The sequence below is a fragment of the Geotrypetes seraphini genome, chromosome 14 (genome assembly GCF_902459505.1).
Source record: "Geotrypetes seraphini chromosome 14, aGeoSer1.1, whole genome shotgun sequence".
NCBI lineage: Eukaryota > Metazoa > Chordata > Amphibia > Gymnophiona > Dermophiidae > Geotrypetes > Geotrypetes seraphini.
In genome coordinates, this window is record NC_047097.1 from 45,549,861 (window position 1) to 45,566,506 (window position 16,646).

The 16,646-nt window shown below is 46.8% G+C and overlaps 1 protein-coding gene across 3 annotated transcripts in view; it reads left to right on the forward strand.

Annotated features, from left to right (window-relative positions):
- Nucleotides 1-16,646, forward strand: part of SLTM (SAFB like transcription modulator) — a 362,439-nt gene that overhangs the window by 33,497 nt on the left and 312,296 nt on the right. For all 3 annotated transcript variants that reach the window (XM_033919728.1, XM_033919731.1, XM_033919730.1), the window contains exon 3: nucleotides 12,304-12,365. In XM_033919728.1, the coding sequence (XP_033775619.1) occupies nucleotides 12,304-12,365 (62 nt within the window). The remainder of the gene's footprint in view (nucleotides 1-12,303; nucleotides 12,366-16,646) is intronic.

Here is a 16,646-nt window from a genome sequence, read left to right on the forward strand (position 1 = left end):
TAGTGCTTTGGTTGTTGCGGAGGTGGCGTTTGCTTCCCACCCAGATTGAGGATTGCTTTGCTACATCCCATTGGTGTCTGGATTCATCTGCTGCTGTTGCTAGGGAAGGAAAAATTATGTTCTTACCTGTTAATTTTCTTTCCCTTAGACGCAGCAGATGAATTCAGAGCCCCACCCTTTCTGGTATTGTCTGTCGTTTTTTTCTTGTGCAACTTTCGCGTTTTGTTGTGGTTGATAGTTGTATTCTGTATCATTGCCTTTTGCGATTTGTTCTGGGAAATAAGTTTTTTACATGCTATGCCTATTGCTGGTTACGTGTGCTTGGGCAAGGAGCTATACTGATGAAACAGGAGGCGTGCCAGCCAATAGGACCACCTGTTAATCAGTTTCTCTATCTCCGCCTGCTGGTAAATGTGGGCTATCCCATTGGTCTCTGGATTCATCTGCTGCGTCTAAGGGAAAGAAAATTAACAGGTAAGAACATAATTTTTCCGTATGGGTGATGTCACCGACGGAACCCTGGTACGGACCATTTTAAAAGTGCACCGCCATTTTAGAAAGTTTGCGATAGCCCAAACCGCATGCGCGAGTGTTTTCCCTGCCAATATAGGGCGTGCGGTAGTGCTTCCCGATTTAGGAAAAAAAACTTCGATTCAAATTGGTTTTTCGATTATATTTTCCTGCCCAATTAGGTGGGTTTTTTTTTTTTTAATTTTATCTTTTTTTTCAAACATACTGGTGGGTTTATTTTATAGCTTCTACACCCCCTTTGCCCTATCCTACCCACACTGGCGTTGTGGTGTGAACAAAAAGGACTTTTTCTCTCTGTTAAATTCTAGGTTACGTTTGCAGTCTAATACCAGCTCTGGCAGGATACACTTTTCAAATCTGACATATTGTAATTAACAAAATAAAATGATTTTTTTTCTACCTTTTGCTGTCTGGTTGTCTTCTGATAAGTTGCTTCTTTCTTCATTCTCCGTGCTAACCATTCATCTTCCATCTGTGTCCTCCCCTTCCATTTCCATTCCTTTCCCCTGGTCTGGCATGTGTGTCCTCCCCCCCAATGCCCTGACATCTCTCCCTCCATGGTCTAGTATTGCCTTTCCTTTCCCTCCCTCCCATGGCCTTGGCATCTCTTTCCTCTCCTCTCCCTTCCTGGGCTTCCTTATCCCTCCTTCCCTCTCTCCTCAATTGGGTGCAGCAACAGCATTTCTCTTCCCCCTTCCGTTCTCTTAGTCCTGCTTCAGCTTTCCCTCTTCCATTTTAAGTCCAGCAGCACTCTCCTCTGTTCCCAATCCTGCAGCACCTCTACCTCTCACCTCCCTCTTCCACTCAGCTCCAACAGTACCTCTGCCTCCCCTCTACTTCCTTTTTCCCCACCAACTAGCTGTAGCACCTCTCCTTTCCACCCCCAGGGCAAGCAGCACCTCTCCTCTCCGACTAGCAGGGCTCATCTCCCTCCCCTCTGACCAGAAGCAGTACCTTACCCACTCGCCTCCCAGGTCTAGCAGCATCGCTCCTCCTCTCCTCGCTCCTATCGGCCCCCCTCTCTCTTGTCTCCCAGATCCATCGGCACCACGCCCCCCTCCCTATTAACAGGCTCATCGGCTCTCACCAGCTTGTGGATTCCCCGGCCTGACTCGGCACATCCTGAAGAGTTTGACTCAGGCTAAAGAAAGTTCAAAAGAAAAAAAAAAAAACAGGTGATTTTTCAGACCCTCCCTGTAACACTAGTCTGTATTAGCAGCTGCACCGCTCTCTCCTTCCGTAGCTTTAGTGAGCCAATTCCCTTCTGCAGCCTCAGAGCCTCTGTTAGGCCGTCGCGCCTCTGATGATGCAACTTCCGTCTTCCCTGGAGGCGGGACGGCCTAGCAAAGGCTCTGAGGCTACAAAAGAGAATTGGCTCGCTAAAGCTACGGAAGGAGAGAGCGATGCAGCTGCTAATACAGGCTAGTGTTACAGAGAGGATTTGAAAAATCGCCTTTTTTTTTGTTTGGTACTTTCTTTAGCCGGAGTCGAACACAACTTCAGGCTGTGCCGAGTCAGGCCAGGGAATCCACAAGCCAGTAAGAGGGTTTAAAAAAAAAAAATGTTATGAGTGGCAGGATTTGTGAGCGCGATGACAGCCGGGCACAGGGAGGTTGGGCCCCAAATCGGAGAGGCCGGTTTTTAAAAAAATACACATCGATTTGAATCAATTCACCCAAGGTGAATCGATTCAAATCGGGCAGCACTAGCGTGCGGTCCCTCAGTTTCTTAGTTACCGCGGAGCTAAGACACGTCTCTTTCAAAGGCCATTGAAACTTTTTTGCTGCCTTCCCGCCCTCACGGATTTCTGACTTTTTAGTCAGTTTTGTTTTATTTTTAGGTCTCCTTTTCGGTGTTGCAATGGAGGGAGATTCAATACCGCTGCTGACATTGGCGGCACTTCCCAAATTGACACTGCACCAATCGACATTGGTGGATCCATCTTCGGTGTCGAACACTTTAGTGGGTAAGCTGGCTAAGAAGCTTCCCCCCCCACCCCCTCTGGCCCTTGGGTTAAAGCAGCAGTGAGTCAAGTCCTGCTGACATCGAGGAGGCCCAAGAAACGCTTCGATCTCGGTGAGTGCCTCAACATTGGCTTCCTCATCGCCGGAGCATAGAGCTGCACCGAAGATACCGGCAAAAAAGCCAGCGGTACCGGTGCTTACTCTGAACAGATTAGAGAGTTGCTACAAGAGGAACTATGGGAGTAGTTCCAACTGCTGGTTCTGACTCAGACTCTGCCCATGTTGACACCGATTCCCCTGGTGCCAGTCAGGTCTGAACCCTCGACACCGGTTGCACCTGTACAGGAGTCTCCATCGGTACCACCACGTCTCATTAAGGAGCTGACACAGATGAGTCGCCGATACCAGTCGCCTTCAACACAGACGTCACCTGAGACGATGTTGGTGCGGTCCAGTAAGGCATTGAGGAAGTTAAAACATTTCGTGCCTTCGACACAGAATTCTTGGCATCGACCCTGGATAACTGAAGATTCAGATATCTGGGGAGATTCTGAGCAAGAGAAATCTTCATGAGCTAGTGTCTATGCCTCTCTACCCCCTGGTAGAGAGGGCAAGGCTATGGACCGGTTTGGCAAAAGGCTATACCAGAATGCTATGTTGGCTAACCGGTCTGGCAACTACACTTTTCACTTCTCATTTTATATGGAGCATTTAGTCAAACAAGTTGCCATGTTCCAAAATATCTGCCTGAACCTAAGCTTCCTGCGTTTCAACATTTCATTTCTGACCTTCAACTCCGCAAGTACATGGTTCATTCCGTCTATGATACCTTCAAACTTGCTTCACGTGGTATGGCAATGTCAGTGGCCATGAGATGTCTGGCCTGGCTTTGAGTTTCTGAGTTGGACGTCAATCATCGAGACAGTTTAGCCAATGCACCTTGTCTGGGGGACGAGCTTTTTGGTGCCTCCATGGACACGGCTGCTGATGAGACTAGATGGGACACTGGTAAAGCCCAAAAAGAAGCCTCCACTTTCTTGCTCCTTCAGACCAGCCTCTTCATATCAACGAAGGTTTGCTGCAAAACCTGCAACTCCTGCTTGGTCTCAACCCAGGAGACGGAGACAACAGCAAAAACAGACTGCCCCTCAAAAGTCTACACAGCCTTTGTGTTTCTTCAGAGCATAGCCAACGTCACCATTCTGCAGACTTTGCCTCAGCCCATCGGAGGCTGTCTTCAATTTTTCATAGCTCGCTGGGAGCTCATAACATCAGACCTCTGCATCTTCACCATCATTTGTCAGGGTTACACTCAATTTTCAAACCCTGCCAGCAGACCATCATAAGTACATAAGTACATAAGTAGTCGCCTCCGCCGGGGCAGACCAGAGGTCCATCCAGCCCAGCGGTCCGCTCACGCGGCGGCCCATCAGGCATATTGCCTGGTCAGCGGTCCCTGACTAATTTTATTGCCTACCTCTACAGTTATCTCTAAACCTTCCACTGCTCTTATCTGTACCCCTCAATCCCTTTGTCTTCCAGGAACCTATCCAGGTCATCCTTGAAACCCTGTACTGTGCTATTCCTTATCACGGCCTCCGGAAGGGTGTTCCATGTGTCCACCACCCTCTGTGTGAAAAAGTACTTCCTTGCGTTTGTTTTAAAACCTGTCCCCCTTCAATTTCATCGAGTGACCCCTTGTTCTTGTGGTTTCTTTCAAATTGAAAAATCTGTCTTTGTCAACCTTTTCGATGCCCCTCAGGATCTTGAAGGTCTCTATCATATCTCCTCTGAGTCTCCGCTTTTCCAGGGAGAACAGCCCCAGCTTCTTCAGTCTGTCAGTGTATGTAAGGTTTTCCATACCCTTAATCAGTTTAGTTGCTCTTCTCTGGACTCCCTCAAGCATTGCCATGTCCTTTTTGAGGTACGGTGACCAGTACTGTACACAGTATTCCAGATGCGGGCGCACCATAGCCCGGTACAGTGGCAGGATGACTTCCTTCGTTCTGGTCGAGATACCCTTCTTAATGATACCTAACATTTGGTTTGCTTTCCTGGAGGCTGTGGCGCATTGTGCCGACGCCTTCAATGTCGTGTCTACCATCACTCCCAAGTCTCTTTCCAGATTACTGACCCCTAGCATCCTCCAAAAAAGTCTGTTTTGGATCCTGCACAGTCCTCCCTTCTGCAGGAGGCTCAATCCCTTTTGCTGAATGCCATTGAGGAAGTTCCCCTCAATCAGCAGAAACAGGGATTCTACTCCCGGTTCTTAGTTCTCAAGAAGACAGGAGGACTGAGACCCATCCTGGATCTCGGAGCTCTCAACAAATTTCTAGTCTAGGAGAAATTCAGGATGCTATCCTTTGCCCTTTATTCTCTCCTCAATCAGAACGACTGGTTATGCTCTCTGGATCTCAAGGAAGCCTATACACATTCCAATTCATCTTGCTTCCAAGAAGTACATCTGTTTTTTCAAATCAATCAATGTCATTACCAATACAAGGTTCTTCCCTTTGGCCTGGCGTCTTCACAAAGTGCCTGACTGTAATGGACACATTTATTTATTTTATTTTAAAGTGTACATAATCTTAAAACATGTTAAGACATACAAAAAGTCTTAAAATTCATATTTAAAAGATGCTAACGTAGCTTTACATAAAACACAAATCTTAAAACAAGTAAACATTAATATTGTGTCATGGATCCAGATTAATAATGTAACTGCAGATCACAAACAGCTCATCAAATTTAGCAAATAGAAGAATATGACTAAAAGAAAGCATCAACAAATAACTTCCCTTACCTGGATGACTGGTTTATCAAGGCTGTATCCTCTCAGGAAGTGGTCCAGGCAACATATCAAACCATTTATTTATTTATTTATTTTTTAGGCTCTAGGATTCAGTCAACGTCTCCAAATTGCATCTTCTTCCAACTCAACATCTGCCGTTCATTGGGGCCTTCAGGCTCTCATCCGCCTTTGTCAGCAGTTGCTTCCTCTCCAATCCATCTCTGCCAGGCACATGATGGCTCTAGGCCACATGGCTTCCACTGTCCATGTGACACCACTGGCAAGGCTGCATCTTCGCACTCCTTGGTGGACCCTTGCTTCTTAGTGGTCTCAAGCAACGGATCGTCTCTCATAACATATCTGTGACATCTCTTCTGCAGTCTCTATCCAGAGGTCTCCTTTTCCACTTGCCCCCTCATCACAAGGTTATCACAACAGACGCATCCCCTTATGCCTGGTGGACTCATACGGTCGATCTTAAAACTCGGGGTCTTTGGACCGCCAAGGAACACAAATTTCACATCAATTTCCTGGAACTCAGAGTGATGTTTTATGTCCTTGAGGCTTTTCATCATCTCCTCTACCCTCAAGTCTTCCTTCTTCGCACGGACAATCAAGTAGCTATGTACTACATAAGCAAGGAGGCATGGGCTCTCTCCTGTTATGCCAGGAAGCCCAAAAAAAATCTAGACTTGGGCTACTACTCGAAACCTTTTCCTAAAGGCTGTCTATATTCAAGGGGAGAAGAATTCCCTAGCAGAAAACCTCAACAGAATTCTTCAGCCTCACGAATGGACTCTCAACTCTGCAACTCTCCAGTCCATCTTTGCTCAATGAGGCACTGTCTGATTCTGGCCTCAAATCTACATCTGTAAGAGTCCATCTCAGCGCTATTGCAGCTTTTCGCATGCCAGTTGAGGGAAAACCTCTCACTGTTCATCCTCTGGTCTCCAGATATATGAAAGGACTTTTCAGTGTTAAACCACCTCTCAAGCCTCCGCCTGTCATCTGGGACCTTAATGTGGTTCTTTCAAGTTTGATGAAGCCACCATTTGAACCAATGGCCGCAGCTCATCTCAAGTTTCTTACCTGGAAAATGGTCTTCCTTATTGCTCTCACCTCTGCCAGGAAGGTCAGTGAGTTACAAGCGTTGGTGGCAGATCTACCCTTCACAGTTTTTTCACCATGATAGTGGTTCTACGCATGCATCCTAAGTTTCTATCGGAAGTTATCATGGAGTTTCATCTCAGTCAATTGTTCTGCCGGTGTTTTTTCCCAAGCCTCATTCTCATGTTGGAAAAACCGCTTTGCACACTCTGAACTGTAAACGTGCTTTCGCCTATTACATCGACAGGACAAAGCCTCATCGTACTTCTCCCCAACTCTTCGTCTCCTTTGATCCAAGTTGGGACATTCTGTTTCTAAGAGAACGATTTCCAACTGGCTGGCTGCTTGTATCTCATTCTGTTATGCTCAGACTGGACTGGCACTTGAGAGTTGTGTCACAGCCCACAAAATTAGAGCTATGGCAGCTTCTGTTACTTTCCTTGGATTATTCCCATTGAAGAAATTTGTAAAGCTGCCACCTGGTCCTCAGTTCATACATTCACTTCTCACTATTGTCTGGAGTCTTTCTCCAGATGGGATGGGTACTTTGGCCAATCGGTATTACAAAACTTATTCTCCTAAGGGCCAAAACTCCCACCATCCCATTCTTGTTAGCTTGGCCATTACTCATCAGTGAGAACATGCTGCCTGCTTGTCCTGGGATAAAGCAAAGTTACTTACCATTAACAGGTGCTATCCAGAGACAGCAGGCAGATATTCTCACAACCCACCCACTTCCCCAGGTTGGCTTCTTAGCTGGCTTATCTTAACTGAGGGATCACGCACCTATGTCAGGGGGGAAGGCACTCTAGCATGCGTGGTACGAGCTATCGCAAATTTTCTAAAAGACTTAGTGGCGATGCCCTTTTAAAGTGGTCCATACCGGGGCTCCGTAGGTACGTCACCCATCTGTGAGAATATCTGCCTGCTGTCCCTGGATAACACCTGTTCCAGTAAGTAACTGCCTACCTTGCAACAAGAGAAGCCATTGCAGCAGACAGGCCCTGGACCGACTTCCCCTCAGTACAGTGGCCTGACCTGAACAGACTATATAAAAAATACTGTCGAGCAGCATGCGACCTGAACAACTGCCCCACATACCTGATAAAAACAGCCTCCTCCAAATTTAAATCTCACCTCGTGCAATGGGTGCAAACTATGCTCGTGGAAGGTCAATTGCCACAGGACCTCGCGAGATCATAATCATCCCAATTATGAAAAACCAGAAAGCTCACTAGATCTCCTCTCCAACTACAGACCCATTGCCTCAATACCATTATACGTTAAACTAATAGAAGGCCTAGTTGCACGATACCTCAGAAACTACCTGGAAGATCACAACCTACTTCACCCCTTACAATCTGGGTTCAGAACCAACCACAGCACAAAGACACTACTGGAAACCCTCCTAGACACAGCCCAACAGCACCTAAGCAAAGGCAAAAGGATGTTGATAATTCAACTGGATCTCGCCACAGCATTTGACCTGGTAGACCACACCATACTACTACAAATACTAGAAGTCATAGGGATCTCAAGCAGGGTACACAACTGGTTCCAATGATTCCTTAAATCAAGATCATACAGAGTCAAGACGAACGTTCTTAAATTGGACTCCTGGTCTAACCCCTGTGGCATTCCCCAAGAGTCTCCACTATCTTCCAAAGCTCTTCAACCTCTTTATTGCCTCTTGGGTCCAGTCTAGAAAATCTAGAAGTAGCATCATTCAGCTATGCAGATGACATTACCATTCTCCTCCCCTTCGACCCAGCCTCAACTTCAATAGAAAAACTGAAAAAAATACTAGAAACACTGGAACAATGGATGATAGATCACAAACTAAAGTTGAACTCGGATAAAACAAAATTTCTATTGCTAGAAAAGGACAAAACCCCCATTTATAACAGAATTAGAAATAAATGATGCCAGATACAGACCGCTCTAAAACTCCTCGGAGTGATGATAGACAGATGCTGCACCATGCAAGTCCAAATCAATATGACCGTCTAGAAAGCCTTTATAGTCATTCACATTTGATCTCTCTGGATCAAAATTCCTGGTCACAATGGCGCAGATACAAAAATTGGCCTTTACTATCGTCCCCCAGGACAGGCGGAGGTCACTGACTCAGAAATGATGGAGGAAATCAAACAAGTATGCAAGACAGGCAATGTAGTTATATTGGGAGACTTCAATTTCCCAGGAATAGACTGGAAACTAGGAACCTCCAACTGCGGCAAGGAGGCCAAGTTCCTGGAGGTGCTAGGGGATTGCTTCCTGGAGCAAATGGTAAAAGAGCCGACAAGAGGCGACGCCACCTTTGACTTGGTCCTAAATGGTCTCACCGGACCGATAACAGAAGTAGAAGTCATGGTTCCACTGGGAACGAGTGATCACAATGTAATCAACTTTAAACTTGACATCGGGAAAGGGAAACATGCCAAAACCTTAACCACCACCTTAAACTTTAAAAAGGGTAAATACGATTGCATGAGAGCCATGGTAACAAAACGACTCGAGAAGATGGTGGACAAACTTGAAACAGTAGATCAGGCATGGTGCCTATTGAAAAATACTATTGCAGAAGCACAAGATCTCTACATTCCAAGGATTTCCAAAGATCGGAGAACTAAAGGCAAAGGAGAACCGGCATGGCTTACCATACAGGTGAAGGAAGCCATAAAAGAAAAGAAGGACTCTTTCAAAAAATGGAAATGCACGAAGACAACCGAAGCCTGGAACAAACATAAAGATGAACAGAAGAAATGTCACAAGGCGGTGAGGGATGCAAAACAGGACTATGAGGAAAAAATAGCCCAGGAGGCCAAAAACTTCAAGCCCTTCTTTAGATACATGAAAGGGAAAAAACCTGCAAAAGAGGCAGTGGGACCCCTGGACGACAAGGGAAGAAAAGGGTACATCAAGGAAGATAAACAAATCGCAGACAAACTAAATTCCTTCTTTGCGTCCGTCTTTACGAAGGAGGACACCTCAACAATACCTGAAGTGGAGAAACTGTTTACAGGAGAAATAGAGGACAGCCTCACCACAGTTGAAGTGAACTTAGATCAGATATACTACCAGATCGACAAACTTAAAAGTGACAAATCCCCTGGACCGGATGAAATTCACCCGAGAGTCTTGAAGGAATTGAAGGTCGAAATCGGAGAGTTATTGCAAAAACTTGCAAACCTGTCAATCAGAACTGGTCAGATACCAGACGACTGGAGGAAAGCGAACGTCACGCCAATTTTCAAAAAAGGATCGAGAGGAGAACCGGGCAACTATAGACCTGTGAGTCTTAAGTCTGTCCCCGGCAAGATGATTGAATCACTGATCAAGGATAGCATAGTTCAGCACTTGGACACACACGACTTGATGAAACCCAGTCAACATGGATTCAGGAAAGGGAAATCGTGTTTGACGAATTTACTCCAATTCTTTGAGACCGTGAACAAGCAAATTGATAGTGGAAAGCCGGTGGACATAATATACTTGGACTTCCAGAAAGCGTTCGACAAAGTTCCACACGAAAGACTTCTCAGGAAACTACAAAGCCATGGCATAGAGGGAGATATACAAAGATGGATAGGCAAATGGCTGGAAAACAGGAAGCAGAGAGTGGGCATAAATGGGAAGTTCTCCGACTGGGAGAAAGTGACTAGTGGTGTACCCCAGGGCTCGGTACTTGGGCCGATCCTTTTAATATTTATATCAATGACCTGGAAAACGGAACATCCAGTGAGATCATCAAGTTTGCAGACGACACAAAACTCTGCCGGGCAATCAGATCGCAGGAGGACAGTGAGGAACTCCAGAGCGATTTGTGTCGGTTAGAAAAATGGGCGGAGAAATGGCAGATGAAGTTCAACGTGGAGAAATGCAAGGTAATGCATTTAGGCAGTAAAAATAAGGAATACGAGTACAGAATGTCAGGTGCAACTCTGGGAGAAAGGGATCTGGGTGTACTGATAGATAGGACCCTGAAGCCGTCGGCACAATGCGCGGCAGCGGCAAATAAGGCAAATAGAATGTTGGGCATGATAAAGAAAGGAATCTCGAGTAGATCGGAGAAAGTTATAATGCCGCTTTATAGGGCAATGGTCAGACCCCACTTGGAATACTGCGTCCAACATTGGTCTCCCTACTTAAAGAAGGATATAAAACTGCTGGAGAGGGTGCAGAGACGAGCAACTAAACTAGTGAAGGGTATGGAGAAACTGGAATATGAGGATCGACTTAAAACACTGGGATTGTTCTCCCTTGAGAAAAGGAGACTGCGTGGGGATATGATCGAGACCTTCAAAATACTGAAAGGAATCGACAAAATAGAGCAGAGAAGATTATTTACATTGTCCAATTTGACACGGACAAGAGGACATGAAATGAAGCTAAGGGGGGGTAAGTTCAGGACTAATATCAGGAAGTTCTGCTTCACACAGAGAGTGGTTGACATCTGGAATACTCTCCCAGGGGAGATTATTGCGGAATTGACAGTCCTAGGCTTCAAAAGCAAACTAGATGCATATCTCCTTGAGAGAGGCATATAAAGATATGGTTGGCTATAAAATAAGCCAGGTGTATACCTAGCAGGGCCTCCGCGTGTGCGGATCGCCGGATTTGATGGACCGAAGGTCTGATCCGGAGATGGCGCTTCTTATGTTCTTAGAACCTGTGAAAAGTAAGAAAATTCTTCAACAGAGAGCAATACAGGCTCCTAGTCCAATCCCTAGTCCTGGTACTTTTGGACTATTGCAACATCCTCTACCTGCCATGCCCCCAAACATGATAAAACAATTAGACAGTACAAAACACAACCCTCAGACAAATCTATTCACTAAGCAAATATAACCACATCACCACCACATACCTAGACTCACACTGGCTACCTACACAAGTGCGAATACTATTCAAATTCTACTGTCTATTATTCAAAGTAATGAACAGCACTGCCCCCACCTACCTAATCAATCACCTAAACAGGAACAAATCGACCAAACCAAGAAAGCAAATCCCATTTACCAACCCCCCAATCAAAGGTACAGCGCAAGAAGATGTATGACAACCTACTAGCAATGCAAGCAGCGAAACTTGATCACCACCTCTCCATCATGCTGACAACAGAAGATGACAAATCATTTAAAAAAAAAAATCAAAACCTTGTTACTCAAAAAAATTTATCAAGAAATCCTAACATTTGCATGACTATCCCCACTCTTGTAAATTTCCCAACAAAGTCTCAATCATGTAAACTGCACCTTAATTTGTAATTTTCCTGAAAATGTCCAGTTATCTTTTGTAATCCACTCAGAACTGCAAGGTATTGGCAGAATAGTAGTCACTAATGTAATGTAATACCAGTTTGTAGTTTAATAAGCGTCCAAATAACTTAGATAGTCCACAAATAATAATAATAATAATAACTTTATTTTTATATACCGCCAGCTATCTTGCGACTTCTAGGCGGTTTACAAAGGGTGTACACAGTCAGAAGTGACTCTCAGGATAGAAACCAAATAATATATACAATAAAAATGACCCAACACGGGCTGTGTGGTTTTGGCAAAATAAAAATGCCTTTCTCGGGGGTCTTGTCTTGAGCTGTGTTGCTTGTTTTTAGCCTCTTAAATACTTGGAGTTCTTATGACTTATGTTTTTATATTTGACAGCCAAGGAACCCTATAAGAACTCCGAGGAAGGCATTTTATTTTGCCTATGTTGGGTCACTTGTGACTGTATACACTCTTTGTTGATTGTCTTTAAGATTGTTTTTAAGTTATTTGGATCCTTATTAAACTACAAACTGGTATATCCGATCTTCTGTTCCAAAATCTTTGTTTTGACATTTGGTTTGCAGCAATCTTTGTTTAGCCTTCATAATTTATATTGTTTGTTTGAACTTATTTTTAGGCAGAAAACAGGACACTGACGAATTAAGTGGTGGTGATGCTTCAGTGGAAGATGATGCAAAGGTAAAAATGTTCTCTTTGTAGATTTTGAAAATGTGACTCAAATATGTAACTAGTGTATGAAGTACAGAACTTCATAAAAGGAATGGAAAACATTTGAAAAGGTTTTTATTTATTTATTTTTTTAAAGCTTGACATAAGGACTAATAAAAGATAGAAGTTGAGAGAGGATATTGAGCGGGCAAACTGAAGTACCGTATTTTCACGCATATAATGCGCGCGTTATACGCGTTTTTACCTACCGCGCATACCCCTCGCGCGTTATATGTGTGAGCGCGGTATACAAAAGTTTTAAAACATAGTTCCCACCCCGCCCGACGCACGATTCACCCCCCCAGCAGGACCGCTCGCACCCCCACCCCGAACGACCGCTCGCACGCGCTCCCACCCGCACCCGCATCCACGATCGGAGCAAGAGGGAGCCCAAGCCCTCTTGCCCGGCCGACTCCCCGACGTCCGATACATCCCCCCCCCCCGGCAGGACCACTCGCACCCCCACCCCGAAGGACCGCCGACTTCCCGACAATATCGGGCCAGAAGGGAGCCCAAACCCTCCTGGCCACGGCGACCCCCTAACCCCACCCCGCACTACATTACGGGCAGGAGGGATCCCAGGCCCTTCTGCCCTCGACGCAAACCCCCCTCCCCCCAACGACTGCCCCCCCCCAAGAACCTCCGACCGCCCCCCCAGCCGACCCGCGACCCCCACGACCCCCCCACCCCCCTTCCCCGTACCTTTGGTAGTTGGCCGGACAGACGGGAGCCAAACCCGCCTGTCCGGCAGGCAGCCAACGAAGGAATGAGGCCGGATTGGCCCATCCATCCTAAAGCTCCGCCTACTGGTGGGGCCTAAGGCGCGTGGGCCAATCAGAATAGGCCCAGGAGCCTTAGGTCCCACCTGGGGGCGTGGCCTGAGGCACATGGGCCCAACCCGACCATGTGCCTCAGGCCGCGCCCCCAGGTGGGACCTAAGGCTCCAGGGCCTATTCTGATTGGCCCACGCGCCTTAGGCCCCACCAGTAGGCGGAGCTTTAGGATGGATGGGCCAATCCGGCCTCATTCCTTCGTTGGCTGCCTGCCGGACAGGCGGGTTTGGCTCCCGGCTGTCCGGCCAACTACCAAAGGTACGGGGAAGGGGGGTGGGGGGGTCGTGGGGGTCGCCAGGGGGGTCGCGGGTCGGCTGGGGGGGCGGTCGCAGGTTCTTGGGGGGGGGCGGTCGTTGGGGGGGGGGGGGGGTTTGCGTCGAGGGCAGGAGGGCCTGGGATCCCTCCTGCCCGTAATGTAGTGCGGGGTGGGGTTAGGGGGTCGCCGTGGCCAGGAGGATTTGGGCTCCCTCCTGGCCCGATATTGTTGGGGGAGTCGGCGGTCCTTCGGGGGGAGGGATGTATCGGACGTCGGGGGGGGCATCAGGCTTTCAGGATGGGGACAGACCTTCAAGGGGGGACAGTGCACGGAAGTCAGGGGGGGGGGAACGGAGAGTCGGGACAGCGCACGGAAAGTCAGGGCGGGCGAAAGGAGCGTCGGGCAGCATGCGCGGTATACCCGTGAGCGCGGTATACCAAAGTTTTTGTACATATCATCGTGATTTCTGCGCGCTATACCCGTGTGCGCGTTTTATACGGGTGCGCGTTATTTGCGTGAAAATACGGTACTCATCAAATCTTCATCTCCCTACATTCTTCTAGGCTTTGATTCCCCTTCCCTTCCTCCTTTTCCTTATATTTTTATCTTCTCTACAGTTGTGGCTGTAAAGGTCTGACCTTCAGTAGCTTCTTCACTTGCAAATAAAGTTGTTTTCATTTGAAGGGTGGGTAGGTGTGCCTCCCTTACCATGCTTTCATATACTTCAGAACCCTGAAGAGATCTAGAACACTAAGCCTTCCTTTGCATGTATTAGGTATTAAGTTTTCTTTGTCCTTCTCCTTAAGCTGGTGATAGTCATTAGCCAGAGGTATCATAACCATTCTTTTTTTTTTGACAATGGCATGCCTCCAAGTCCTGTTTCTGTTGAGTGATGCCTTCATCCTGGGCATTATGAGTACTGTCTTTTGCAGTATATGTATTTGGTCTGTGGGGCAGAGTTCTGGCTTGGGAATTTAAACCCAAGTCCCTTGCACAACAGGGCTTCTATTGGGCTGATTTCTTAAAATATTTATTTTTAAAATTCTCCTGTTTAAGGCAGCTTTTCTTAGTGTTGGCTCACATCTCTGTACAAATGGGTTATCCCTTCCTACCAGCAGGAGGAGATTAAAAAAAAAGGCTGAATTCTACCAATGAGGTCAGTGGATAAGATGTGGTGCCCTCTAGAAGATTCCAGTATTTTTTAGCAGGTAGTAGCTTGCAGTTCGGTGCCCTTCTGTCCTTGGTCTAGCTCCCTACTTGTTGGTTATGACTGTACTGCATGGTTAAGCCTAAGAGCCGCTCCTAGGCTCATAAATGTGCTCCCAGTTCACACTTGATGGTGCTAATGGCTATGGGTTTGATCAGTCCCCATCCTGCCTTGCCTTGCACCCCTGTTGGGGTAGACACCCTTGAGCTCCTCTGCAACCCCAGATTTAATTTCTCTTTTTTAAGCCTTTTGGCTTTTATCTGCTGGGCGAGGGAGGCTCAGTGTGTTGTGATTTGTTGGTTTTGGGTTTTTTTTTGGCTCCAAAGTTTGGATCATAATGTCAAGCAGCTCCTGATGATGAAAGGGGGGGGGGGGGGGCTATCGAGGGAGGCTGCATGGGTCCAAATGGCATTGGATGGAAGCCATTCTTCTGGAGGTGCCAAGGGGAGTTCAGAGGTTCTCTCGTGCTCCCTGTCCCCTTTGGATTCCAATGTGGAGTACCTCCCTCAGTACTGGTGAAAGAATGGTCTCAGGAGAGAGGTAACTGCTTCTCTGGTCATGGCTTGGACCTTGGATGTAGACCCTATGGAGGGGTTCTTGGCCTCTGAAAGTATTTTTCTCTGCACAAGGCTCTTGTCCACATGATGGCAGAGTGGAAAGTGGTGGATGGATCTGTCTGGGCTCTAGAGTTCTGGTATCACCTGTATACCTTCACTCCTGATTTGATGGTGAAGTAGTGATGGTTTCCCATTGTCGATGCCCTAGTTAACATTCATTAAGGTGGTCATAGTCCCAGTTCAGGTAGGCTTTGCCCTTTGAAAATATCGCAGTAAAGTGAAGCATCAGCTTTGCGTTTTCATTAGGGACATCCAGTGTCCAAGTGACATCTCCGTGGGCTGTGTTACGCTGGCCACGTTGCTGTGGCTTCAGCAGCTCCCAGAGTCCGCAGAGGTATTTTGCTTGGTGTCTGCTTTATTTTATTTTATTTTTTTTCTTTTTGCCAGACATTTCTTTGAACTGGTCAGTCTTCCTGCTTCAGTGGTGGGTTGATGGTAGCTGTAGCTCAACCACTGGGAGGCACTCACTTTATTAAGTCAAGCTGATTACTATTTACAGGATATCTGCTCTTTGGTGAAAGATATGGGGGGAGATGCATCCTCTGTTTCCCTACTTTACATTAGAAGGAGGCACAGTGCTCTCTGAAGCTTCTAAGGGCTGTGCAAAGGCACTGTGAAAAGCTCTATCTGTGAAAAGCTCAGGGTAAGTTCTTTTCTTGGGCCCTGCAAGTCTAATGCTGCCAGCTTCTCTGTGGGAGCAGTGGCTGTCCATTCTGCCCAATGAGGGGTAGGGGGCATGCGCTCTTCTCTAGGATGAGTTAGTCTATATCACCTCAGATCATTGAGTCCTGGAGGTGGTAGACGGGGGATACTCCTTGGCGTTCACCTGTCGAGTTCCTGAAGGCTTCATGGTTCTCCCTACTGCTTAGCCCTAAAGCAAGAAGCAGTCTTTTGTATTCTTAAGCACCTTTTGCTCACCTAAGGCAGTGGAATGTGTAATACCAGCCTTATCCATGCTTTGCTGGCGGCAAATCTCTTGTTGTCTCAAGGAAAGGAGGTACCCTCTGGCCCATTTTGGTCCTCGATGAGTGAGCACTTTCTCTTGGAGACTCTGCATTCTATCACGTCAGTTTGGCCAGGTAAGTTTCCTAGACCTCACAGAGGCCAATCTGCAAATCCCCATTTGGATTGCCACAGGAGGGGCAGCATTTCCAGTTCCAGGCTTTACCTTTCGGCCTTTGACAGAATGCCACACACCAGCAGCAGTATGGAGCCACACTGTGCCCAAAATCTTCATTCGTGAATTTTTTTGCTGACCTGTAGAAATGGAAGCGTGTTCGCAAAAGATTTCAAGCTTTGCACAGAAACTTGCCCCAAGGTGTTTGACCAAACTGCAAA